The sequence below is a fragment of the Vitis riparia genome, chromosome 4 (assembly GCF_004353265.1).
Source record: "Vitis riparia cultivar Riparia Gloire de Montpellier isolate 1030 chromosome 4, EGFV_Vit.rip_1.0, whole genome shotgun sequence".
Classification (NCBI taxonomy): Eukaryota; Viridiplantae; Streptophyta; class Magnoliopsida; order Vitales; family Vitaceae; genus Vitis; species Vitis riparia.
Window position 1 is genome coordinate 5,385,425 of NC_048434.1, and position 26,768 is coordinate 5,412,192.

The following is a 26,768-nucleotide window of genomic DNA, read 5'->3' on the forward strand; positions in this document are numbered from 1 at the left end:
AATAATTATATATACATATATATTTGTTCACTTGCCACGTGGAACAAACCAAGAATTGTTTGGGTTAGCAATTTGGATTTGTAATTAATACGATCCATCATTGTTACTCTCCAAAACTAGTAACAAATTGGTTGTAAAAAGTTTGTTTCACCAGAATTAAGGTATTCTCTAGAGGGATTACTATTCTCCAAGGCCCAAGCCAACCGATTCCCAGGAAACGAAAGTCCAAACGCGGGATACAAAGGGAAAAAAAAGGAGGAAAGTTCCACTGCTTGGCTCCTTGACCCCACAGCCTTTTCCCATCATCAATTCCATCAGAAATCTAATTCCGCCAAAACCGATTCCAACAGATCTCCATTACCTTTTCAAATTCCAAAAGTCTCTTAATCTCAATCAAATGTGAAGAGATTCTCAATTTGAGGGCGAGTATAGGGAGAGTCCAGAGCGAGGAAGAAGAAATTACAGTGGATCTAGTTCGATCCGTCCTCAATCGGAGAGAGACAGATGACGATTCTGTATGCGTTGGTGGCGAGGGGATCCCTGGTGTTGGCGGAGTTCAGCGGAACGTCGACGAATGCGAGCGCGATCGCGAGGCAAATTCTCGAGAAAATTCCGGGGGACAACGATAGCAATGTTTCTTACTCTCAAGATCGCTATATTTTTCATGTGAAGCGCACCGATGGCCTCACCGTTCTCTGCATGGCCGACGACACCGCCGGAAGTAAGATTTTTCTTCGTCTTCTCTTTTGATTTGTGGATTTGTTTTGTGTTTTAAGTTTTTGAATTTGAATTTACTTTATATGTTGTGGATCAAACCCTAATTTTTTCAGGAATATTTTGAATTTTTGTTGGATTTTTTTTCTTTCCCTGATTTATTGGTCAATAAACACTCTGAACGTTTTTTGGAATTTGGTCGTGAAGACATCAGTGATCAGACTGATGGGGATAATAGGAATTTTCAAAATCAAACTTTGATTTAAACTTCACTGAGGCTAGTTTTGGATTATTCGTGTGAGAAGATCAATTGCCTCGCCCCATCGATTTTGAGGCAGGATAAGGATTATCTTTATTGAGAACTGGCCAGGTACGAGATGGGGTTTTTACATTCAACCCTTGCTTAAGCTAGGATCGAGTTTGATAATTTTCATTCTTGGTATTATTTTCAAATTTTTATGGCCATAGTTTTGTTTGCAAATATATGACATCTAGGAGCATATTGTCATTCACTGCATTTACTAGGATCGGATTGGGATTAATTTCAGAAGGTTGGAATTTTTTCTTTTTTCATTTTCCATTGGCAGAAGAACATGTAAAAAGCAGGGACCCTAAGTATAGGGTAGGCATAGAAAAATGCCAAAACAACAAAACAAAAAAAGAAAGAAAAAAAGGAAGCCACCTCATACATGCATACAATCACTCACTCGCCCACTAGGGCACCCCAAGCATAGGGGAGGTATAGAAAAGATGCCAAAAAAAAAAAAAGTAAGCCACCTCATACACGCACAAAATCAAACACTATCTCACTATCTAGCACTCAACCAATCTATAAATTCTAACAAGAATATAGGGTTATTTTGAATATGTTGGTGAGTCAATTGGAATAGGGAACAAATAAGGGAGTCCTTTAGTGCTTGATTTGAATTCCATCAAAGGATCTTTGGTTTTGATCCTCCCAAATCATCCATAACAGGCAAAGAGGAGTTGTCCTCCAAATCTTCCTTCTATTTTTGCTCATGAAACCCTCGCAACATCCTTTTAGCATATAATTCATAGAAGAAGAAAGGACCCAAGAGATGCTGAAGAGAGAAAACAAAAAATGCCAAACCATTCCACAATGGATGACCATGTGGTTAGCAGCTTCTTCTGAACTCTTGCATAAACAATAATGATTAGCCAACAAACATCTTCTTTGCCTAAGCTAATCTAAGGTCAGGATCTTTTTCCCATGCAGCCTCCTAAGCAAAAAAGGCTACATTTAAAGGCTCCCGAGAGTTCCACACTACATTCAAGTGAAAATACACTCCTCTATCAGACTCTAAGGTAGAAAAGAAAGATCTGACCAGGAACTTCTCACTCTTGCTAGCTTTCCAAATCAACTCATCTTTGTCCTTGGTGCCCTTCCTAAACACTTGAAGCCTCCTAAGTAACTCCTCAAAGCCATCCAATTCCCAATCTTGAAATTGTCTTATGAAGCCCGGGTTCCACACAACCTACCCTCTTGCAACCTCTTGAGCATTCACCACCCATGCCTCCTTATTAGCTGCAAAGGAGAAAAGAGAGGGGAAGAAATCCTTTAAAGGAGCATCCCTGCACCAAACTCTTGCCAAAATTTGAGTCTTCTCCCATTGCCTACCAAAAATCTTGTTATAGCCTGTATTAAAATGGACTATGGTTGTGTTGCGTCAGGAGGGTGCCTGTATTAAATTGTCTGGATTCCAAAACTTTTTTTGTAGTCTGTGTTAAGTTTATCATTCTTAAATGTACTAGCCAAATGACAGAACTAGTGATCAATTTGGAGCAGATGACATGGGTTCAATCCTATGCTTCAACCTAAAAGGAAATTTAGGAGTAGCATATATGTGGAAGCCATTTTGAATGCACTTCTAATGCTTACTCAAAGTATTCTTGTATCAGTGAATAAGAAGCTGCAGACTTCAATCTTTTTTCCAGGTCCTTTTTATTTTATTTTAATTTTTTCGGAACATATGGTTGGTTGATTGCCTATAAAAAGATCTAGAGTTAGAGTATGTATTTCTATATACATTTAGGGTACAAGTGTGTATTTTATTGGGTCAGATATGCATGTTCCAATACATTATAGCTCCCCAGGATGGGAATTGGATATCCAATTCTCTTTTTTGGTTCATGGATAGAATTGTGTCCCAAACTTGATATATCCTATCCATTTGTTTGGTCTGCTGATGGAACTGTATCCTGAACCAAATAGGATGTCCCAGCCAAGTTTGGCTGCAAGAAAACATCTGAGAGAACAAAAGTACAAGTACATGCTCAATACTACTTTAGAATTTTTTATTATTATTTTATTTTTTTATTTTACACATAATTTGGAAATGATTATTATAAAGAAGCTGGCTATTTAAACAGTGGTGAAGGATGTTATCCGGTGGCTAGCAATAGCCAGCAAAGACAATCTAGCTTTTGCAATGGTGAGAGATAGTAAAAAACTTTTCATTTGTGAATGGAGACAAGAGTCTGCATCAATCTTATATACTTAGATATGATATACCACCTATCAAATGGAATAGTTTTATCCCACCATGGGGGATAAATAGTTTGAGTGAATATTTACTGACACATATATCTGCCCAAACAATGCTACCAAGCAACAGATATAATTATTCATATCTTATCTGGTTCCGTATCTTGTTTGCCAAATACAACCAGTGTGACTCTGGTTTTAGAGCATTTCTTGGTCCAGCTGCTACTCCCAAATAATGAAATGACTTATTTACCATACTAAGCTTTGATATTTTATCGTGCAGGGAGAATTCCTTTTGCATTTCTTGAAGACATTCATCAGAGATTTGTGAGAACTTATGGTCGTGCAGTTCATTCAGCTCAGGCTTATGCAATGAATGATGATTTTTCAAGGGTTCTGAGCCAGCAAATGGAATATTACTCAAATGATCCAAATGCAGATAGGATAAACCGGTTAAAAGGTGAAATGGGTCAGGTGAGTTTTTAATGCTTATATGAACTTAGTTTTACTATTCTTGTGCTCATTAGTTTCTCTTTTTGTGTCTTATTGCTTTTTGGGAAGAATTGACATTCCTTTGGGCTTCATGTGCTGGCCTAAGGGTCCAGACTTATGAGTGCTTCAATTTTCACCTTGGTTAATTGCAATGCATGATTTATCCAGGATAGTATTTGTGTGTGTGTGTGTGTGTGTATCTCTTTGTGCTGCTTGGATAATGAGTATGTTGGATTAGGCTTCTCCATAAATATAAAGATGTGCTCTTGATTCATTTTTGACCTTTTAAAAAAGTTGTAGCATGTCAAGGTTCATTTTCTTTAGACTATGTTCAGTTCATTCAAATATATTGTAGTGTATGAAGGCAGTTAATGACATTATTTTTTACCTTCTAAAAAAGTTGTAGCATATTTCATTCAAATATGTTATGTTCATTCAAATATGTTGTAGTGTATAAAGGCAGTTGAAGACATTCTACTTGGTCTTTTGATTTGACAGGTACGCAATGTCATGATAGAGAATATTGATAAAGTTTTAGACAGAGGTGATCGCTTGGAGTTGCTGGTTGATAAAACTGCTAATATGCAAGGAAATACATTTCGATTCAGAAAACAAGCCCGTCGTTTTAGAAGCACTGTGTGGTGGAGAAATGTCAAACTCACGTATGTGCTCTATACTACTATCTCGTCATATATGTTAACACTTGCACTAGGACAAGATTCTGAGTATCATTCTTTTTTGTGGCCACATTTAGGAGCAAAATTACTGGTTGCAAAATGGGGTAGAAACCTTCTTTTAGATGACTCATTTAAAGTAACTCTCATGAAAGTTTAGCCTAAAACTAAATACCAGGATGATTTACCTGTTTCTTGCCTATCAAGCGAATTTAATGATCACTTGTAGAAGTAATTAATCATCCCATTACCAATGAGCTGTGGTATCACCAGAGGATTTCATGTGATCCAAGAGTCTGAGATAGTTGTTGGGTTTTCAAGCTCTCTGAGGTATAGTACAATTATGTATCAGTATGAGTACTGGGGCAATAATTTTTCCCATCAAAAGTAAAAGTTGTTGTACAATGGTCTTCTTATGATTAGGATTTGAACATATAGTCTATTAGTCTATGAGAAAGATGGTATATCATGGTATGCTTTGAAATTATGTAAGATTTTTCCTGGTTGTTGGTGAGATCTAGATTATTTTTAGTTCTCTTTTATAGCAAATGCAGATTTTGTAACTTAAATATGTTTATATAAGGTCCAAACTAACTGCCAAATGAATTTCAAAGCCTTAATTTTAAGCAGTTGTTATGAATGTAATTTAGCATAACCTTACTATGATAAGATGGAAACTCCCATATTTTCTTGATAGGATGTTGAATATTGTGTTTTGTCGTGCACTGATAAAATGCTTTCTATCTTGCAGGGTTGCACTGATAATCCTCCTCCTCGTTATTGTATATGTTATACTGGCTTTTGCTTGCCATGGGCTTGCACTTCCTTCTTGCGTTAAGTGAGGGTGGTTGTGGAGTGAGCTTTGCTTGAGTTTCTTGTTTTCTTTTATTTTATTTATTTCTCTCCTTTTATTTTTCGGTTCTGTGGATTCTTCTCTTTCAGTTTCCTCTGCTGCAAGTTCCCTTGTTTGTGTAATTTAAAAGACTCATCATCCTACTTGTCTTCGTGCATGTCTTTGTCCCTCATTCATGGAAAACTTGAACAGGGTTTGTGGCTTGTATGTTTCTTGAAGCCATTGAGTTGATAATTAATATTTATGGACTAATTTTTACTACAAATATTCTGTATAACCAGATTCTTCCATTGGGATTTTGGATGGACCAAGTAAACCACTATTCCTGTTGTTTGGAAGACGAGGACTGCTGCGCCAGGGTTGAAAATGTTTTTATTCAATGTCTTCCACTAGTAGTATCTACTTAAGATGTACTAAATTCTTACTGGCATATCCCTTCAAGTGATAAATAAACATTTTAAATTGCACTATGCTACTGTTTGCATGCCAAACGAACCAAGCTCTGATTATAAAAGGAGAAGTGAAGGTATCAGCAATAACTGGTTTTTATTATGGGACAGCTCATGATATTCGTGTCTATCTATTATGTGCCTCTACATCTACATCTAGCATTGGGTAGACGTAACTGTCTTAGTCTCCTGTATCTTTTGTTTCATTCTTCTGGAACAATCGTTATATAAATATCTTGTATGATACCCTTGCACAACACCAACATTTACATTTACGTTTTTTTTCTCTCTATTTTAAATTTAATTCTACTTTAAACCTGAGTTTTGTCGCTTCTCTTACACCTCTTTTATAATTCCAAGAAGAAGGGGAAGGGAATTAGTCACATATATTTGATTTTTTATTATATCACCAAAAAATTTCATCCCTTATCATGTCAATTGAAAAAGGAGCGCGTTAAACGCATCCGGGTATTGCGATTATCAGATTGCAAAATCTATCCCAGGTAAAGGAAAAGAGAAGAAGTGAGTGTGAAGATAACGGAAGCTGATATGAGTTGGAAAACGCATGTGACATGGGAAGTGATATTGGCACAATCCCCGGAAAATAACATGTCAGAAGCTTCCAACAAACCTCTCCATCGGTTGTCGTGTCGGCCTCCGCTTCCAGAACGAAGTTTCTCATGCGAAGCCACTTCTAGAACAAGCTTCTCATGTGAAAAAATGGTTTTCGCAGAAATGATCCAACCAAACATAAACCTGCAATAGAAGGGTTAAAGCCACAAAAAATTCCTTCCTGAATTTCTTCACAAGATAACCAGGCCCCCTGGGGGCTAAGAATGTGGGATTTGCAGGGCAAAAAGTGGCATTTAGGATGGTTAGGAGCAAATATCCATATATAAGGAAGCAGTGTTGATTTAACAAATATTTATATATTTCATGCTAATAACTACATTAGTAGTCCATGCACATTTTATGTTCTTATGTCACATTTCCTCTAAAACACTGAACTTGTTCAACAACCCTTGCAATTCATCCAATACCACTTTATAATGTTGTTGAGACAGTGCCCCTTCTTCCACAAGGGGAATGGCACGTTTATATAGATTATTTTGCCAATGCACTGGGTTATTCACATCAATATCACCAGAGCCATGATCTACAACATACCTGCACTTGAAGTCCTTACTCCATCGAGGCAAAATGTAACGACTCGGGATTTCTTCCACACCATTATAATTTAGGACAGTTAATGCATGCCTGCACAAATATCCTTTAAAGTTGAACAAACTGCAAATGCATCGGATGTCTACCTGTGTTGTCTCATACAAAACCTCGTAATACCTAACCACTTTCTCCTTTCCTTCAACTTCAACTCTTTCCTTGACCATGTATGTTATTATTGGTCCATTAACGCTCACCTGCTTTGTGTTGAAGCAAGAGTACATTCCCTCAACCTCTGATTGGAGCTTCATAAATATCGCCTTTGTGTACATCTTGGAAAGCTGCACCTCGAAATTACATTTTGTTTTCAGCTCAAAACTTGAAGTTCTTGATTCTAGATCTGCCATGGCTTCTTTCAGGTGCTTCCTATGTAGAGCTAAATCATACTTATCAACAAATTCCTTAAAGGATGTATGTTTATGTATATAACCATCAAAAAATGCATTCAAGCCATCGTTTTCTTGGACAGGAATCATTCCTGCAAAAAATGTGTCTTTCAAGTAAACTGGAACCCATCGTTGCCGATCTTCATACAATGTCTGAAGCCATTTACTATCCCCAAGGTTGTGCCGTTTGATCATATCAGCCCAAGAAGTTTCAAACTCGGCTATCTTTAAGGATTCATAAACTGCTTTATTCATTTGCCTTTTAATTGTTTCAAATCCCTTCAGTCCTCCTAACTTCTCTGGAACTCGTTGCATGATATACCACAAACAATAACAATGTCGAGCTCCTGGAAAGACCTCAGAAATGGCATTTTGCAATGGTTTACACTGGTCAGTAATAATAACTTGGGGAGGGCGGCCTAGCATGCATGTAAGCCATGCCCGAAAAATCCACACAAAGTACTCCACCGACTCATGTCCAAGGAAGCCACAGCCCAACAGTACAGATTGCCCATGGTGGTTCATTCCAACAAATGAAATCAGAGGGATCTCAAATTTGTTTGCCAAGCAGCTTGTGTCAATTGCAACTGTGTCACAAAAGTAACCATATGCAGCCCTGGACCTGGCATCTGCCCAAAACACATTCCTCAACTGCCCTTCATCATCAAGATCCATCAAGTAAAAGAAGTTTGGGTTTGTCAACTTCATTCGACAGAAGTAGTTGTAAACTGCATGTGCATCCCCTTCTTTAAGATCCAAATGCTTAGAGTGATCAACAGGATTCAAACTCTCTCCCTCATTAACATTTGTGTACCCATTGCACCCGGAATCCACAACAGCTGTTCGATACAACTTAATAGTATGTACTTCTGTGACAGGCTCTGATGGGGGCTGTGCTTTTTTGGCTGCAAGAATCATTTTCTTATGTGACTTATAAAATCGCTTGATTTGTGGACTCACCTGATGGTTGTGTTCAAGCTCAACTTCAACTATTCTCCATCTTTTAGAGTCCACCAGTCTAATGACTATCATTGCAGGACAGCCAGTTCTTGTTTCCGGTCTTGGATGGTTTGCTTCGCTTTTTTTCTTGAAACCAGCACTGCTGCAGCTAAGTTTTGCTCTATATCGTTCTTTTCTCTTTGATCTAAACCACGAATTGCTTACTCGAATGCCAAAACCCTGCTCCTTAGCATAAAGATTATAAAAATCATAAGCTTCATCAAAAGAATCAAACTCCAAACCCACGGTAGGTAGTGGGGGTTCCTTCTTAGACTGTGTTTCGCTAGTTTCATCATAATGTTCCACCGTGATGCTGTCTCCCTCAATCTCATACTCATCACCTTCATCAAATACGGGCTCACTGTTGAGACAAACTTCTTCCATCTGAAAAATAAATTCAATCCCATTTTCTTTAACAAGTATTGAGAAGCAGACATGCAACCAGAACAAGAAGCAAAAATTACTGATGTTCTTTTTAATAAGTGAACCAAAAAGCTGATTTATTTTGCATATTCTTTTATGTTCTTTTCTTTTCTTTCACTCATTCAAAAAAAAAAGAAGAAAAAAAAAATCCCAAAGCAACAATTATTTATCAAAGACTCAGTAGAAGCAAATTACACATGTGCAAACATTCATCCACAGAAAGAGAAGATGAAGGAGAAGCTATTATTAGAAAAAGGTTATCCTTAGAAATGTATCAGACAATTTGCAAATAACAGTAAAGTTTGACTCCTTTGAGTTTGTAATGAAGTCACATTTTGTATTTGATCTAATGTCTACAATCTTGACAATGCCCACTTGACTAGACATCCCACGAAATAAGAATGTCTTGTGTCTGATCCTCACTTTTCTGTCCCATTCATAATTAGACACTAATCTGATGTCTACAATCTTGACAATGCCCTCTGGACTAGACATCCCATAAAATGAGAAGAAAAAAACCTTAATTTGGCAAGTGGGCTGGGGTGCTAGGTCAGTTCAAGGAGTTGAATTCCCTAAAGGCATGAGCTCCTGCCCAAGTTGGTAGAGTTTATATGCACTTGCTCTCAACCCACAGGTTGGAGCTCCCAGAGCAGTATCCTCTAAAGATACCCATTAATTGATGAAAAATTTCATTGAGCGCTCTGCAAGAAAGAACTTCCAGTTTACATACATAGCCAAAGTTGCTTTCCTTTTTAATTTTAAACAACAAATTGGATGCCAATATTGATGTCAAATGGTCAAACCATAGTCCTTGGAAGGCCATTGCACAAGTTTTCTTACACTTTCCCATTTTACCCATTTCTTGGTGGATGATGATGCAAAAACTTTCTTTTTTTTACCCTTCAACCTCAATTCCCAAATCTCTACATGGTGGAAAGATGAAGAAACTCCCCTATCTATTCTTTGTTGACCTCTCTCCATCTTCATTTCAGAACTTCAAATTTTCTCTTAAATTTTTTATAAGAAACAACAGAAATTCATAGGATAATAATCAGCCTCTCTTCTAAGGTAAAGCCTTCATTTGGCTTGTAGCTAATAATAAAGCTAATACCAACCATATGCTTTAGTTAAAAGACCTTACAAAACCTATAGCATGCCACTGTGTTATGTACATGAGGAGTAATGAACCAATTGGCAATTTTTTTCTTCATCTCCTTGTAGCTTTGGAGCTTTGGCATAGGTGATTCAGCATGATGGGACAAACTAGATCTCCCCCAAGAGTATGAAACATATGATAATTATCTTCTTTGAGGGTTTTGGGGACTGCTAAGAGGCTGGGTGCTATGGTGTGTGGCTAGCCTTACTTCAGTAACAACAAATTTGGCAAGAAAGGAGTGTCAGAATTTTTTAGGATAGATGGAGGTCGGTGGATACAATGTGGGATTTGGTTTTCTTCTTCTCCGCTCTTTTGACTTCTGTATCCCAAAGCTTTTGTAGACATGCCCTTAAGCCTCCTTCTGATACATTGGAACTTTCTCTGTAGGTCCAAGGATACTTGAGGAGAAGCATCAGGTTTGGATTCCACCTTAAGAGGGTACTGGTAAGTTAAATTTTGATGGGAACTCCAAGGGCAGTCGAAGGCAAATAGGGATTGGAGAAGTGATTAGAGATCACAGTGATACTAAGGTTAAAAGCCTTTTCCAAGGCTGCTGGTCAAGTTTGGCCATTGCTGCAAAGATCCTAGCACCTTTGGAGATCCTAGGATATAACTCTGTTCAATTTCTTGGTGGAGAGAGATGTGATTACTGTCATCTAGTGGGGACATCCAAAGAGAAAAGAGGGCCTCAGATGTAATATTGGTGACTTTGCCAAATTATTGGTGCCGCTAGAAACTCGAGATGCTCTATCTCTTGGACTCCACATTAGCTCATAGCATTAATGATCTTTCAACCAAGAAAAGAGCCAGGGAGTTGGTTCCTTTTGTAGGAGAATTTTTACCTCCACAAGTTGTACAGATTTTTTTGGATTTGCACAGTATTTAATATCCCAGTTTCAGTTTATGCAGCTTGGTCAGTTATCTCTTGTAGCAGTTCATATCTGTTTTTCATTATAATTGTTTTTATCAAGTTTTATATATTTTGGAAGGATTCCCCATCATTCTTTATAATTATTAATAGCTATAGTTGCTTTCTTCATTACTTGTTTTTATTTATTATTAGCTTGCAATTACATGTAACAAGCATAATCATTTGTGAACCTATGATTACATGTAACAAGCATACATGCATACATGCATACATACACATGGAGCTCTAGGGGCATTCTAAACCTAAAGGTATTTTAACATCAACACTCCACACTCTCCCTCCTGCTCTTGATCATATTTGGTCCATTAGAAAGAAATATGACCCATATTTTAACTGTTGTATCACTTGTTGCTTTGCTATATCATAGATAAGTGTGTTGCTTGATGTGCATACACAAGAGTGTGGGTGTTCATGAACATAAAGAGAGTGAGAGCGCACGTGCACTCCCATTTTAAGTATAAAGTCATCAAATGAGATCGTAAGGAAAAAAGGAGGCAAACCTTTCCAAAGACCAGTAGTTTTATGATGAGATAAGCAGCCAATCACAAACTTTGAAGTCAGTTTATTTGATCAAATGGACTGAACAACTTTTTCCTTTCATGGAGAAATTAAGCAACTTTATGGCTATCAATAAATGATTGCTTCTGCTAGAGCTTCTGTATCATGCAATGGAAACTCTAAACCTCAATTCCATGATATCAATTTGGAGATACAAAGCTATGCAAGTCATCTAACCTGCCAACACAAAAAAAGGAAAGTGTCATAATCGTAGAACCAATTTTCAGTCTTCCTCTATATTTATCAGCAGTGAAATGGCAGCACTAAGACAGAAAAATATTTTCCTAATCCTTTTGTGTAACCTTTTTGCATATAGATCATATTTTTTTTTTTTTTTATTGTGCACAATCTTCAAAGAAATGTGGGAATATCCAAAAACCAGTATTTCAGGGTAAACTTCATTATAGAAGACAGACTGATACTACCATGTCAAAGCTTGCAGGCTTTTATTCCTTGGGAAGTAAGAATGAAAAAGGGCATTAAAAGAATCACTCCCAATGAGCTTTCATCAGAATTAAACTTTATGGATCATAGTTGATACACACATCACATAACTTTCTAAAGTATTCTATATTTCACACAATTTTCATCCTTGGATAAAATTTTCTTTTCCATTCTTCACTTTCATTTGAAATGATGTGTGTACATCCAGAAAGTAATACAAAGAATGAGAAAATTTTGAAATGATAATGAGGTTCACCAGGCCCTATCAAAAGAAAATGATGAGGTCCACTATGCCAACAGTAAGAAAGGGAAAGGGGAAAATGCACTAGCATCGCCGCCGCTGAAACACTAAACATAACATTTAATCGGAAGAACAGGTCGACTAGAACAATAGAACAAACTCTTTCAGAGAAGTCACATCGAATTTGTAGATGATAGATCTAAGAAATAGAGAATCTGTGAATAATTCAGATGGCAAATCTATTTTTTAATAGGCAAACAAGAATATATATACATATATATAAAAGACACCAATCAAAGAATAGGGGGTGCACCCTAAGCGCATGGGAGGTATACAAAAGATGCCAAACAAACAAAGAAGAAAAACACCTCTAGCAAACACAAAAAATAATCTCTCACTAACACACTCAACCAATCAATAAAATCTAAAAAGGAAGCATAACCATCTTGAATATGTTGGCAAGCCCATTGGAAAAGGGTACAAATAAGAGATTCCTTTAGTGCTTGATCTGAGCATTGAATTCCATCAAAGTATCATCTGTTCCTCTCTTGCCAAAGAATCAAACTCAAGCAAAGAGGGGTTGTTCTCCAAAACTTTTTTCTATTTTTGCTAACAAAACTCCCATCTCATCCCTTTAACTAATCTTTCACAGAAAAAGGGAGGACTCAAGAAAGGCCAAAGGGAGAAAACAACAAATGCCAAAGACCCTTGCCTTTCCACAATGGATTAGCAAGTGATTAGCTGATTCTTTTGAACTCATACAAAAACAATAATGGTTAGCCAACACCCAACCTCTTCACTTAAGTAAATCTAAGGTCAAAAACCTTTCCCAAACAACCTCCCAAGCAAAAGGGAAAAAAAACCACTTTTAAAGATGTCCAAGAGGCCCACACTACCTTTGAGGAAAAGACACTCCTCCATTTGACGCTAGGGAAGAATAGAAAGATTTCACCAAAAAGTTCCCAGCATTGCTAACCTTCCAAATCAGCTTATCTTCATCCTCACTACACTTCCCAAGCACTTGAAGTCTCCTAAGTAACTCCTCAATGTTGTGTAGCTCCCAATCTTGAAACTGTCTCGTAAAACCTGGGTTCCACACAACCTGCCCACTAACGACCTCCCAAACATTCACCACCCAAACCTCTTTATTAGAAGCAAAAGAGAAAAGAGAGGGAAAAGAGTCCTTTAAAGGAGCATCCCCACACCAAAATCATGCCAAAATTTTGTTCTTCTTCTATTGCCAACCATAAAACTTGTTCTAGCCTTAAAGGCCAATCAAATGTCATTTATCATTGAAAGGTAAAAAACAACATCCACGAGAACTTCGAGGTGGTCAGTGACACTCGAGAACTTACAGAAAATTGGTGATATGACAAAAGAAAGTTCACAAAGAAATTTACTAGCTCAGCCAATGATTGCATTGAGAAGATGTAAGGATGAAGGTGGTGCTAATTATACATCAAAATGTGACTTAGAAGGAAATCTGGCCAGGAAAAATAGGATTCATGTAGAAACCCCCAAATAGGTAAAGACAAAGTTAAATTGTGTAAAGTTGGGCCCAACAGAAACCCCTAAATAGCTAGGTTAAGTTACATTATGTTGAGTTGGGGTAATTGTTTAATAGTCATCTACTTTCAAGAATTCATGTCACTGCATATTCAACAGCTATATCACCACACCAATCAGAACTTCCTTACCGCCACCAACCTCCTAGAATCATGTTCTTTATGGCTCTGCAAAGCAGATAAGGATGATGAAATTCTGTTCAGAAGATATAGATGTGCATCACAGCTCAAACAGTTTGGAAATTAACTTGATGGAGAAACTTTGTATGAGTGAGTGTTTGTGTATGTATTATTCATGCTAGTGAGTAAGATGGACTCCAAGGTGATCTTTTGTTATCACACAGGGAGGAAGTGGTGGGCGCCAACAACAGTAATGGCAATGGTGACAACGGGGGAGGGAGTAAAAAGGTGGCACATGTAACCACTGCCATGATACTTATCAAAAAAAAAAACTACTGCTATGATGATGACAATGGTTTTTGTGATCAAAATATGAAGGCAGCATGGTGGCAGTGGGATGAAGGTGCCATGGTGGTGACAGCAGGCCTACCAGCAATGAAGGTGGAAAGGCATGTATCTTTAACAAACTCAAATGCCACTCATTCCAAGTATATCTGTAACAAATTTTCACTTAAAAACTACAAAATTCTCATAATTCCCCTTAGTGCCAAAATCACTAAAAGCCTTCAGACGGGAGAGATGGATACAGTCCTAACCTTATTGCCTTCACAAGCCTATACATTTACCATTCCACACACATCACAGATAGAGGGGAAAAAAGTGCTTACCATTGCACAAGATGACGGATGCTACTGTACCAAAGTCATTACTTTCAGAAATTAGGGTGCATTTCCAATATTTCATTCTTGGCCTGGCTAACACCATGACTTTTTTCATCTATAATGCATACAAACACACTTGTAAACAATCCCAGAAAATAAAATAAAACCAAAGCAAAGCAAAGGGAGGGAACTTTAGGTAATATAGACAAGCAGTAAATGTTATTTAGAAAAGGAGAGAGATAATAGAAGAGAGAAAGCCTTCAAGAAACAATTTGGGAAACAACAACATAACATATGGAATTTTCTATTATAAAAGACAAGAAAAAAAGATAAGAAAATCTCCAACATCTTAAGTTTCAATTCAATAATTTTAATACTTCCCAAAGTTTCCTTAAGGCTGTAATTACTTGGGATCAGAAAGCTGGAGAATGAAGGGCAGCAGCAGCAGCATTATTATCCTGTGATAGTTCTCCAGCGTTTGAACAGCATGAAAGTTGGCACTTTCACATGAACACATGGAATTATCAAGGCCCTTTTTTCTGTATCCCTCCTCAACCATTTCTTGCAAATTTTACACAACACCAAAACTTTCTCAGGAAACACAGAATCCCCTGTCTTTGCAGTAACTCTTAAGTAACTAAAAGAAGTCTAAAGGACTAAAGTAAATAAGAGAAAATTCTGATGGAATACTAAATGTAATGTTCTAGAATGGAAATATTTTAACTTTTGCATCGTGTATCTAGATTGGAATTTGCTAAGTTTCTTGCATTTTATGAAGCTCTTAGGTAAAAGATGGTATTATGATGGAGATGTTGCCAACACTGGCTGTCACTGGAGTATAGACAGAATACTTCCAATGTGATTATGTTACAACTACTTCCATTTTGACCTGTTGAGTTCTAAAAGATATGATATTAATTTACAGTGTAGGGCTATCTGTCAATGTGTGTACAAAGGCCATTGTCATCTAAAAAGCAATTTTTAGAAAAGCATAACACCAATATCAGAGGTATTTTCATTTTCCAAATATTTAATTCTTTTCTTAGGTTTCATTGATACAAAATTAACCTGAAGGGCTTTCAGGCTGCAATTTTTTTTTTCTTGGAAGTTACTAGAAGCATTCTCTTTTTCTTTGATGGGTAAATTTTTGTTCCCATTGAGACTTGAACATGGAACCTGGAAGCCTTCTTAGTTAGGCAAGTCCCTGTTCAAGATATTGAAGTCTGCCATGGGCAAAGGTTCTTGGTCTTACCAAAACTCTATAAATGTAAAATGACATTAGAGAGTTAAAAGAAACATAACGTGGAGAGAGCACACCATTCAATGAGTTAACCAGTTTCATAGATAAGTCACTCCAATTTCAATTCAAGGCATAGAGTGGAGATGTTATTTACAAACCACACAGAGATATATCCAACTCTAAAGCAAAAGGTCAACTTTGATTCAACATTCATATGACAAACTAGTATTGAATATTTTCCAACTAGATTAAGAGTAGCCACCTCGAGTAAGTTCAAGGCTTCATTTAGTTGAATGTAGTTGTTAACTTGAGCCGACATTAAATAACAATCACAGTCCCAAAATTCCTTGAGCATTTGTGAAGTTTTGTATTTTAGACCCTAGAAGTGAACAAGGAGAAATTTTCTCATAAGCAATCAGAAAAAATTCACCCATTCTTTTATAGGTAAAGATTAATATGACTAAACTAGATCAAGAAAAAAAGAAAGAAACAAAAGTCCGCCACTTTAGTATTTCTAATTAAAATTAGCTGACAATTTGGACACATTGTTTGATTAGTTTGGACTGTACAGAGCAACTTAAGTGTTGGTTACAAACTGGAATTCTCAGCTGTAATATGATTATGAAGGGGAACTTCCATTCTCAACTGAATGTCTGATATAATGGAACGAGGCAGTCACTGGTTCAGTGTTGATCCAAAATCTATCGAGATTTCAGTTGAGATGAACAAAGGAAAGGTGGTTGGTAAGGTGTTGCAGGGGAGGTCATGCCTTTTTTTCTTGGAATAGATTTGAAGGGAAAGGACTCGCCCTGTTGCTGGAAAGGGCAGAGTCTTGTAGTGAAGAAAATGATTGGAAAGCTTTTAGGGAAGTTAGGATGGAGGGAGGAAGGGATTAAAAGCCAGAGTTACATAGCAATAAAGCAGGAAGGTTCCGACTGTGCTGTCTTATCTGTGGAAGAAAAGAGGTTCAACTTGGTTTTTCCATAAGGTAGTGGATATCCAGGGGGTTGGAAGAATTGGGCCACTAAGCTAAGGAGCTTAGGAATAATTTCTTGTCAGAGGATTGAGCTACAGGAGGGGGAGTATGGGGAGGAAGCTCCTGCGAAAGGAGTTTCTCATGCTGAGATGGTGAGGAAAAATCAAGGTAAGGTGGGAGATGCAGTGTGGATTCAAATAGGAATGGAGGATATCAGCCTCCATTGGTTCCTTGTGGAAAGATTAGGGGGGGCACTTCAGATAAGGTATTGGATCTGCATTCTTTGAAATCATGGGCAGTATTAACCTGGCACTTGAAGAGGAAGCTCCGCATGGCTTTGATGGGAGGATCCCTTATTTTGTTCCAGTTTGAGAAGGTTGTTGAAGAAGACAAAGTGTTACATTTGGGTTGGAGATATTACAAGGAAAAACATCTACACCTAGAGAGATGGGCTCCAGAATCTAGGTGGTTTAGGAATGCCTTTTGCGCATAAGAAGCGTGGTTGAGGTTGGTCAGGCTGCCAATCCACCTGTGGGGAAAGTGTGGAAAAATGAAATTAGGAAAGTCGTGATTTTGTAGAGAGAATTAGGTAATCCTATAATCAAAGGGATTTGATGGAATTAAGTTAGGAAAGCTCCTAATTTAGATGCTAGGAATTTTTGTATATATATGTGAGTTTATGTACAGGCTAAAGATCAAGGAAGAGAATTTTATACCTTGTATTCCTTCCATCTCTCTTCTTCTACACTATTGATGCATTGAGACAAAATGTTCTGAGAATGCAACAATCCTGAAGATTTACATCGAAAAGGATCGAGTTTTTGATTTCTTAGTTGGTCTCCTCTCAATGTTGAGTTTGAACAGGTTAAAGTTCAAATACTTAGCAAAGACCTTCCAACTTTGAATGAGACTATTTCTATTATCCAAGCAAAAACAAGCAAGAGGAGTGTCATGCTTGAACCTTAGAATATGGAAGGCTCGGCCATGGTTGCTAACAAGGGCATGATCAGAAGGCTAGCACTACTAATAACAAAAGGGTTGATCAGTCAAGGGCTTTAAACCGTGATAACAAGGATAAATGATGGTGCACTTACTGCCAGAAGGCTAGACATACACAGGAGAAATACTGGAAACTTCATGGTAAGCCAACCACATCTAGCAAAAAGTGAGGTTACAATAGAGAGAAGCAGAGGGATAATAGGCAAGCACACTTGTCTTATGTTCAATCAGTTGAAGGAAAACCTTGGAACAAGGCGGATTCAATCAGGAGGAGATTGAAAAGTTGATAGCTTTGTTGACAACTCTTGAGAAACCTTCAGGTGCATGCCCACTGGCACTTTCAGGTCAGTTTCCTATTTCCATTAGATTAAAAGTTTCAAATGAAACCTTTGCCAATTCTTGGGTTTTAGATTCAAGTGCCATAGACCACATGCTCATTCATCACACCAATTTAACGACTATAACCCTTGACCAAGCAATAGGAAAATAGTCACAACGGATGGTTCATTAACCATTGTCATAGGTGTGAGAGATATCCAAAATAGTCCGACACTCACACTTAGAAATGTGTTTCATGTTCTAAAGTTGTTCACTAATCTTGTCTCTATACAAAAGCTTACACAAGATTTGGGTTGCAATGTGACTTTTTACCCTATTCAATGTGTATTTTAGGACCAGAACTTGGGAAAGATGATTGGACTTGTTAGGAACAGAACAAGCTATAGTACCATGAGAAACCAAGTGAGTCACCCGTATCTTCTCTTTCTGAGCACCACCTTTTCAATAAAGGCAAAATTTGGCCTCATCATCATAGACTTGGGCATCCATCATTCAGAACTCTTTTTTTTTTTATAGGCATCCATCATTCAGAACTCTTAAAATCTTGTTTCCTTCTCTATTTGTACTAGGGTCTCTTGGATTTTCTTACTTAAACACAAATTTGACGTGAGTTTTATTCTTCCAAATTTCCATAACATGATATAAAAAAAAACCAATTTGGCGTCACTATCAAGAGGTTTCAATCCAAGAATACCAGAGATTATTTCAATCAAATCCTCACTACATATTTTCAACATGAGAGAATAATTCATGAGTCATCATGTGTCAACGCCCCACAGCAAAATGGAGTTGCTGAGAGAAAAAATGGCCACCTCCTTCATATAATACAAGTTTTTTTGTTCCAGAAACATGTGCCTAAATCTTATTAAGGGGAAGTCGTCCTAACCGTCACACATCTCTAAAACCAATTACTTTATAGAGTCTTAGATTTCAGAAGTCCCATAGAAATACTCTTATAGTTTTATCCTAATATGAGAACCATGAACCATTTCATTCCTAAGATATTTAGGTGTGTCCTTTGTGCATGTTCACAACTCAAATAGGAGAAAATTGGACTTAAGAGTAATCAAATTTATTTTTGTGGGATATTCTTCAACTCAAAAAAGATATAAGTGTTACCATCCACCATCTAAAAAAATTTTTGTCTCAACAGATGTTACTTTCAACAAGAGTTAGTCTTATTTTCTCCGCTACTTATCTTCAAGGGGAGAATTCCATCAAGGAAAACAAGGATCGGGATTCCTATTTCATTGATCCCTTTCTCATTGACCCTTCTAAAGTCTCTAGTCCAGTGTCTAATATAATATTTGTACCCTCCTTCTCTGAACCTGAATTGCTGTCTTTTGGGCTTGCTCCTGAGAATTGAATGACTGACATAGTGTATTCAAGGAAGAAAGTTGTAGTCTATAGACTTATACAAGTCTAAGAATCTAAGAAGGTTGGGGATGCTTGCAAGGATTTTGTGGTTGTGGAGAAGGACATAGAGTTTTAAAGCAATATTCTCATTAGATCTAGTAGGAGAAAGGTTCCAGCCATTATGCATGTGGTGATGGGACTTTCGAGTTTTTCCATTCAATTTTGGTGGATGGTTCTATCATGGATGGTTCTGCTAGAACCAAAGAGCTAATGGGCTGGTGGTCAAGGAAGGTATGGAGGATATCTCATGCATAGGTAGAAGCATGGGGATGGTCAGAGAATCTCTTGAAAAAAAAGGAGTGCACTAGTGTCGACTGCGGGGACAAAGCTTCCTGTTCAGAGCTGACCCAAGTTTGAAAAAAAGGAGTGCACTAGTGCGGCAAGGCCAAGTTTTTTAGCTCATGTTTGCTAGATGGGAAGTGGGTCTAGTAACTTTTGCAGCAAGGGAGATTCAGTGTAAAATTTACCCAAATAATTAAAACATAAAAAATTGGATTGTTGAAATCATCAACTGATGCAATTCAGGGCTGACCTCATCCCCATGATCAGATGCAGTAACTTTTTTTTTTTTTTTTTGATAGGTAAGAAATTGTATTAAAAAAAAACGCAAAAAGAGCGCAAGAGTATACAAGTCGTATACAAGTAAAACAAGCAAAAAGTAAAAAAGGAGGGTACAAAGAAATACTCCCTCCCTCACCCAATGCCCAACCACTCTATGAAATCAATCAAATTCGTATATCCCCTGCCTATATGCACCATCACCTACATAGAGAAATTGTTTAGGAATAAACTTTTTAGTCTTTGATCCGACAATTCCTCACTATCAAAAAATCTCCTATTTCTTTCCCTCCCTCAGATGCGGTAATTTTGTATACATTCATTTACATTTACTCAATTTTTCTCCAAAGGGCAAATACAAATAATGCCTTCTCCAACTAGGAAATAGCAATGCCGAAAGATGTTTTTTTATTGATAACCATTTTTTTGGGTACTTGGTTTCAAACCTTAGATATCCTAATACCCACCCCAAATGTTTGCCACCTTAGCCAAGCCTTTGGTGCAATGTCAAATAACTCATTACTATATATGCATCTTGCCAAAAAAATAAGTTCACAATTTATTATAATTAAAACCAGTTAGTTGTTATAGAAGAGAAGATTTTGTTCAACAGCCATAGACATGCCACTCATCAACCCTAATGGGAGCACTACCCATCATAGATTCCTCTTAATAGAAATACATACATACATACATACATACATACACACACACACACACACACACACACACACACACACACACACACACACACACACACACACATATAGATGAAACAACATGACAGCTAATATCAAACATCAGATTAATGACATGACTTTGGATACAGGTGAATAGCATCAATGAATTCAAGCAGCGGCTGACGCCAAAAAGTAGTTATTAAGGTTTTGTTGAGTTGAATTTGAGCATGCGTACAGATACTAACGCAATAAGCGTCCAGAAAAAGCAATACAAAAGAACTAAATAATTCACATTTGGCATAACTATTTGTGAAGCCCTACTAAAAAAGAATCCCCCCTTCACAAAAAAATCTGCTCTCTTCTAGAAGAAACCACAACCCCCAGTTTGGTTACTGAGAAAATGAAGAAACAGGAAAATAAAAGAAGGTAAAAGAAGAAGAAAATTTCCCATCTTGGATTTTCAACTGTTTATAACCTTAGCACTCACATAATTAAACTAATTACTCTGATCAAACGTAAGATCAAAAGTTTTCTTTTCTTTTTTCTTTTTGTTTTTTTTTTTTTTTTGCTTTTCCAGCGTTTTCTCAGAAACCAAACAGAACATAAGACGAAACCCTAACTCAAACAGATTCAATTTATATTAACCATAAAATTGGGGATTGAACTGAATTTGGAGATGATCTTACAAAAATTCACTGAGTTGGCCGGGGACAACGATATCGCCGATAAAATTCGCGGCGAGACACTCTGATTCTTTGTCGACGGAAAATGCCAGTAACACTCGGTCACACAGAGGTTTCATAGATCTATCGACTCCTCCAGCTGACACGTGTGCGTACAAATCTTAGGTGAATGGTTGTCTTCAAAACGCTCCGTTTTAGATTAAAAGGGTTGGTATAAAAAAATAAAAAATAAGAAATTTAAAAATAATAATATTGCTTTAAATTTGTCTACGGAATCGGATTCCATGTTTTATCCTCCATCATTCTTATCTTTTAGAATTCATTTGTTAATATTTTTATTATTAAATAAATAAATAATAAAATTTTAATAAATTACATATAAAATTGGATGATACCTTTTAATAATATAATATCCACGTTACCTTTCTTTCATTTCATTATATTCAACATGTAAAACTAAGAATAAAGTGGTTAAAATAAAATATGATATAAAGAAGTTAACAAATCTTTTTAATATTTACATCTTGGAAACCATAATATGATGGAGTGAATTATGGTACTTTATGGAAAAAAAATTGAATCATAATCTTTAAAAATTGAGTTTTAATTTTCATCTAATAACTCATTCAAATTCAATTTTTATATTTTCTTGGTAGGGTACTTTTAAAGAACTAGAGAATGAAACAATTGATTCTCAAATTTGTATCTCTTGATTACGAGGATTGGACATAAAGGCTTAATTACCAAATAGGTTTATAGCTAACTAATAATGGAACGATTAAAGTAATGACATGTGTAAACTATATTTTAATAACTTTTAACTAATTATTACAACTGGTTACTAATAAAATCAACCGATTGTTATTATTAACCATATCCCCTACTTCTTCCCCTCTCAAAAGTGATATATTTCCTACTCTGAGTTTGTTTCTCATTGCTAGAAACTTAGAGCTTAAAATAGTTTTGGTGAGGACATTGGCAACTTGACCAACAAATACAAATGATACAAGTTGAATTTTTATCTTCTTTTGTAAGCCTTTTTCATCGACAATATATGTAACAAGCTCTATATATTTTTCTTATGATATGAAGAATTAGATTAGTTGCAATCATTATTGTGCTCAAGTTATCACATCAAATGATACAAATTTTTAAGAAACTTACTTTCGATTCATCAAGTAAGGGTTGTAGCTAAGAGATTTCCGCAAACAAGTTTGTCAAACTCTTACTACTCTTCTTTTATAGAAGATCTAGAAATGGTGCGTTGCATTTTAAATGTCACGAGATCGTATTTGGTTCTAAATATATCATAAAAACCAACCAAATCTAAATCCTGAGTTGAAGACTTCCCTGAGACACAACCCATACTCCAAAGTTCCTACCAAGTACCTTAAGATTCTCTTTACTATCTTCCAATGGGCTTTAAGTTGGTCTTATATAAATTGGCAAACTCTCGTCACACTATTGGCAATCTACAGGCAAGTAATTGTCACATACTATAGTGTTCCCACTATGCTTCTATATAATTGAACATTCTCCACAAGATCACTGTCATAAGCTCTAAGTCTTTGACTCATAACAAAAGCAATAACACTATAAGCATATTCCGTTTTTGCTTTACACAAATGATCTGCAATATGCTTTGTTTATAAGAGGAGAAGTCCATCAATAATGTGTTTTATTTGAATTCCCATAAAATAATCTATCTCACCAATATCTTTTAAAGAAAACCTATAATTTAACTATGCCATTTGTGTTTGAACCATCTCACTATTACTTCTCGTAGTAAGTCATTAACACATACATGTGCAAAGGTCTTAACATTGAGGAGAAGTCTAAATAAAGAGTGACTTTTCAAAAATTGGAGAATGAAATCTAAAAGTGAGCAAAACATTGTACAACTTTTCAACCCCATGCTCAAGGTGCTTGTTTAAGACCATGGAAGAACTTGTGAATTTTGCAATCTGACTCTAATGCTTTCGTACCTTTAAAACTAACATGGTGCTCCATGAACATTTCCCCATGTAGTTCTTCACTGATAAAGATATTGATAATATTTTACTCTCTACTAATCCACTTTATGCTTAAAGCTACTATATGTACAATTATGATTGTTGTGGGCTTTTATAATCAATTCAACTACAATTTAACACTGAAGTTTATTCCCATTCCCAAAACCTCCACCGAAACTAAATCCATGAGATCCACTTCTTCCTCACCCATTGAAAAACCACCTTTATATTGGAAAGTTGTTTGAAGATTAAACCCAAAAAATTTTTGTTACCCATTAAAGCCTTAATTGTAATTCTGATTTTTACCAAGGTTATAAACATTTTTCTTTTGTTGATTACCTCTAGAAATAGTAGTTATATTGACCATACTAAGATTAATAGAATCCACTGACTTCTTGTTTTTCTAAATTTGAACTACTTTGAGGAAAAATAAGGGACACAATTTCATTGACTAAATACACATTAGAACAAGAATTAATAGAAATAATAGATGTTTCATATTGGAGTTGTTATCCCTCAAAAATTGCATCTATATAAATTTTAACAAACAAATTATATCAAACTAGTGCAAGTAAATCAAGCATAACCCTTAATCTTCAATAGATAACCATTAAAGATCCATTTTTATTATTTTGTAATTGTGTCTTAAATTGTGTAACTTTAGCATGAATTTAAATAACAAAATATACCCCCCAATGTATTCCATAATTAAGTAAACAAATCATTATTCATCATTCAAGTGAGAATTCCATCAAATGTGGAAGAAAAACAAACACAAAACAATCCATTGACCCCACTACTCTGAATTTGAGAAATCCAATTTCATTCTTCAATGAGTTTTATCCTTTGATGTTAAGAACTTCAATGGTAAAGGTCTAGATTCGAAAAGAAGATATTGTGATCGATGATCGTGTATTATAGTTAGAACTTACTTTCGCATAACAAGAAAGTTATTGTTTTCCAACTTTGAAGGAATTGGATGAGAAAATAAAATTGGAGTAAAAGTGGAAGAACTTGTTATGATGGCCATGGTCATCGTGGATGAACTCTCAATTGTTGGAGTTGAATGCTTTTATGCTAGCTTAAAGAACCATTTTGAATTTTAGAAGTTTCAAGGGAATGTACAAGCAAGAAAAATAGAAAACAATAAAAAATCAAAAGTATAAGAAAAAGAGTTACTAAATTTCTTTTATATAAATTGTTAAAAAGAAAAGCAAAATAAAAATAACTTAATTTAGATATTAAAGTAATTTAAAATAAATCTATCTAATTGTAATCAAAATCAAAATTCTACTGCATGCAACTACTATTTATGCCTTATAATTCATTTAATTTTCAATAAAATTAAATTTCATAAATGTTTCTAAATTCCTCATTTAAAATAAAAATAAAAACATTAAAATCATAAAATTTATTTAGAAATGAATTTGCTATGGATTTTCTACATTCAATTTCTTACTATACAACAAAACCAAAATAAAGTATGATCAATTCCAATGAAAATTTTATTTAAAAAATTAAATAAATTTTATTATTTTAAAAATAATAATAATAATAATACTTTTTTTCCAAATTAAAAATTAATAAAATAATTTCAATAATGAAACACATATTTCAATCGCAAATTTATAATTATCATAATTAATATTTTAAAAATCGGATTGGACTAGTCGATCTAACAGGTATGACCGTCGGCCCATCACCATTCTGGTCTGGTTCAATCAGTTGAACCGGAAGGGCTTTGAACCGGCCATGAACCATCGAACCCGACGGTTAAATATGTGAGCCAACTGAACTGGCCAGTTTTCATGAACCAAACGGTTCGTAAGCTTCCCCATTCTTCCTCACGCACTAAAGCCCTAACCTGTCACTCTTCTCTTCTACAACTTTGCTACTGCACCTTCAATTGCAGTTGCAACCATTGCTGGCACCTACACCGCCGGCCGACGGGAATGCCTCTGATGCCAACAAATTCCAATGGTTGTAAGTTGTAACAATACTCACCCATTTTACCCTGTATAGCTCTCTCTCTCCCCTTGCGCATTGAAGTCCTAACTCGTCACCCTTCTCTAGCTCTACTGTTACACCTTCAGATGCAATTGTTGTCATCATCGACACTACTAGTCGACGGGGATACCTCTGATGCCAGCAAATTCCAACAACTATAACGGTGGCCTCTGGCATTTTCTTTATATTTTTAAGTTTTATTTACTTTATTTTCATTATTATATTTTTATTTTTTAACTTCTTGATATTTAAAATTTGTGATTTTATCATTTTAATTTAAATTAATAAAAACAAAAAGCATTATGATTTTAAATAAATTTATGAAATTGATCAAATTTTAAATAAATTTATGATTTTATAATATGTTTAAGATTTAAAAATAAATTTTATTTTTTATTTTTAAATTAATTTTTTTATTTTTAATAAGGTGATTTTTATAGGTAAAAAAAATTGTGAAAATTTTCAATAATATACCATGAATCATAATGCAAACTACTCATTCCCAATTTGTAATTACCAATCTATTTACGGACTTAACAATGATTATGCAAAGTATGAAACATTAAGAATTATTATCACATTTATCTACTCTTTGGAAATAAAATTTATTATTATTTGTTTCCATTCCTTTATTATTATTATTAATTTTGAACTCATATCATAACATTTAAAATGCAAAAATTAAAAATATGTTTGAAATATGATTTTAAAATTTGTTTCCAAAATTTTAATTAAAAAATATTGAAAAACAAAAGTGGAATCAAATGTGTTGGTGCACAGATAACGAGGGTAAGGTTCAACTAGTTTCCAAGATGTAGATGACACTTCATCCTGCACAAAGGAATGTTCGGATGAATTTTCAAACACGTCCCTCCAAAGCTTAAGTTAGAGAGAGTAGACTTAGCAAGAAAAGGTTGTTTTGGAACGGTGGCAACATACATTTCTTATGGACATTGGTGGTTATTTATTCTTGTTCGTGTGTAGCTCCTCCTTATGCATTTTAATGGTGCTTTAATTGCGCTTGATTGTGCATTGCTATGACAATGATTATTGACCCATTTGAGTATGATACCTGAAGTACTACAAAAGTCGTAGTGACTTTTTCTCTAATTTTTCTTTACCATAATTACTACATAAAAAAGCTAAGTATTTTGGTACAATAGAGAAGTTCGGTCAGACTCATAACAATTGTCTTGCCTTGATGAGCCTTAAAGATCGACATTTTATCCTCGTAACGGCTGTATCAATCAAGGCTCACTGTTTGGGTGTGATTAATGCTTGGAGGCTACTCAAACGCCATTTTCACTACCTAGTTGTTCGGAATAGTTCGTCCATTACCCTGGTCCCAAAATGGACTATAAGTTTGGCCTTATGTTTCATCATCTAGATGCCTGGGTCATGGATGCAGGCAACGATAGGGCGTGGAACAACATTGAGGGGCCTATAATATGCCCCATAAGTCTT

General features: G+C 35.7%; 2 protein-coding genes across 5 annotated transcripts; one reads left to right on the plus strand and one right to left on the minus strand.

Moving 5' to 3' along the window:
* The first annotated feature begins 204 nt into the window (after positions 1-204).
* LOC117912478 (vesicle-associated membrane protein 711) lies at positions 205-5,709 on the plus strand. The gene is made up of 4 exons (XM_034827068.1): positions 205-721; positions 3,504-3,694; positions 4,211-4,374; positions 5,138-5,709. The coding sequence occupies exons 1-4, from the start codon at positions 505-507 to the stop codon at positions 5,226-5,228; spliced, it is 663 nt and encodes a 220-aa protein (XP_034682959.1). The 5' UTR covers positions 205-504; the 3' UTR covers positions 5,229-5,709.
* An 888-nt stretch (positions 5,710-6,597) lies between these two features.
* On the minus strand, positions 6,598-21,418 carry LOC117912477 (protein FAR1-RELATED SEQUENCE 6-like). Of its 4 annotated transcripts, XM_034827065.1 has the most exons (5): positions 21,289-21,418; positions 14,802-14,955; positions 14,401-14,509; positions 11,305-11,539; positions 6,598-8,678 (listed from the first exon to the last, which is right to left on the minus strand). In XM_034827065.1, the coding sequence occupies exon 5, from the start codon at positions 8,676-8,678 to the stop codon at positions 6,672-6,674; it is 2,007 nt and encodes a 668-aa protein (XP_034682956.1). In that variant the 5' UTR covers positions 11,305-11,539; positions 14,401-14,509; positions 14,802-14,955; positions 21,289-21,418; the 3' UTR covers positions 6,598-6,671. The 4 variants fall into 4 exon arrangements, with proteins under 4 accessions (XP_034682956.1, XP_034682955.1, XP_034682957.1 ...); XM_034827064.1 differs by lacking the exon at positions 14,802-14,955; XM_034827066.1 differs by lacking the exons at positions 14,802-14,955; positions 21,289-21,418 and adding an exon at positions 20,062-20,079.
* Between the last annotated feature and the right edge of the window lie 5,350 nt (positions 21,419-26,768).

Coding starts and splice junctions, on each gene's coding strand:
- LOC117912478 (XM_034827068.1), top strand. CDS start 505: ATGACGATTCTGTATGCGTTGGTGGCGAGGGGATCCCTGGTGTTGGCG. Junction 722..3,503: donor GGCCGACGACACCGCCGGAA/GTAAGATTTTTC, acceptor TTTATCGTGCAG/GGAGAATTCCTTTTGCATTT. Junction 3,695..4,210: donor TAAAAGGTGAAATGGGTCAG/GTGAGTTTTTAA, acceptor TTGATTTGACAG/GTACGCAATGTCATGATAGA.
- LOC117912477 (XM_034827067.1), bottom strand. CDS start 8,678: ATGGAAGAAGTTTGTCTCAACAGTGAGCCCGTATTTGATGAAGGTGAT.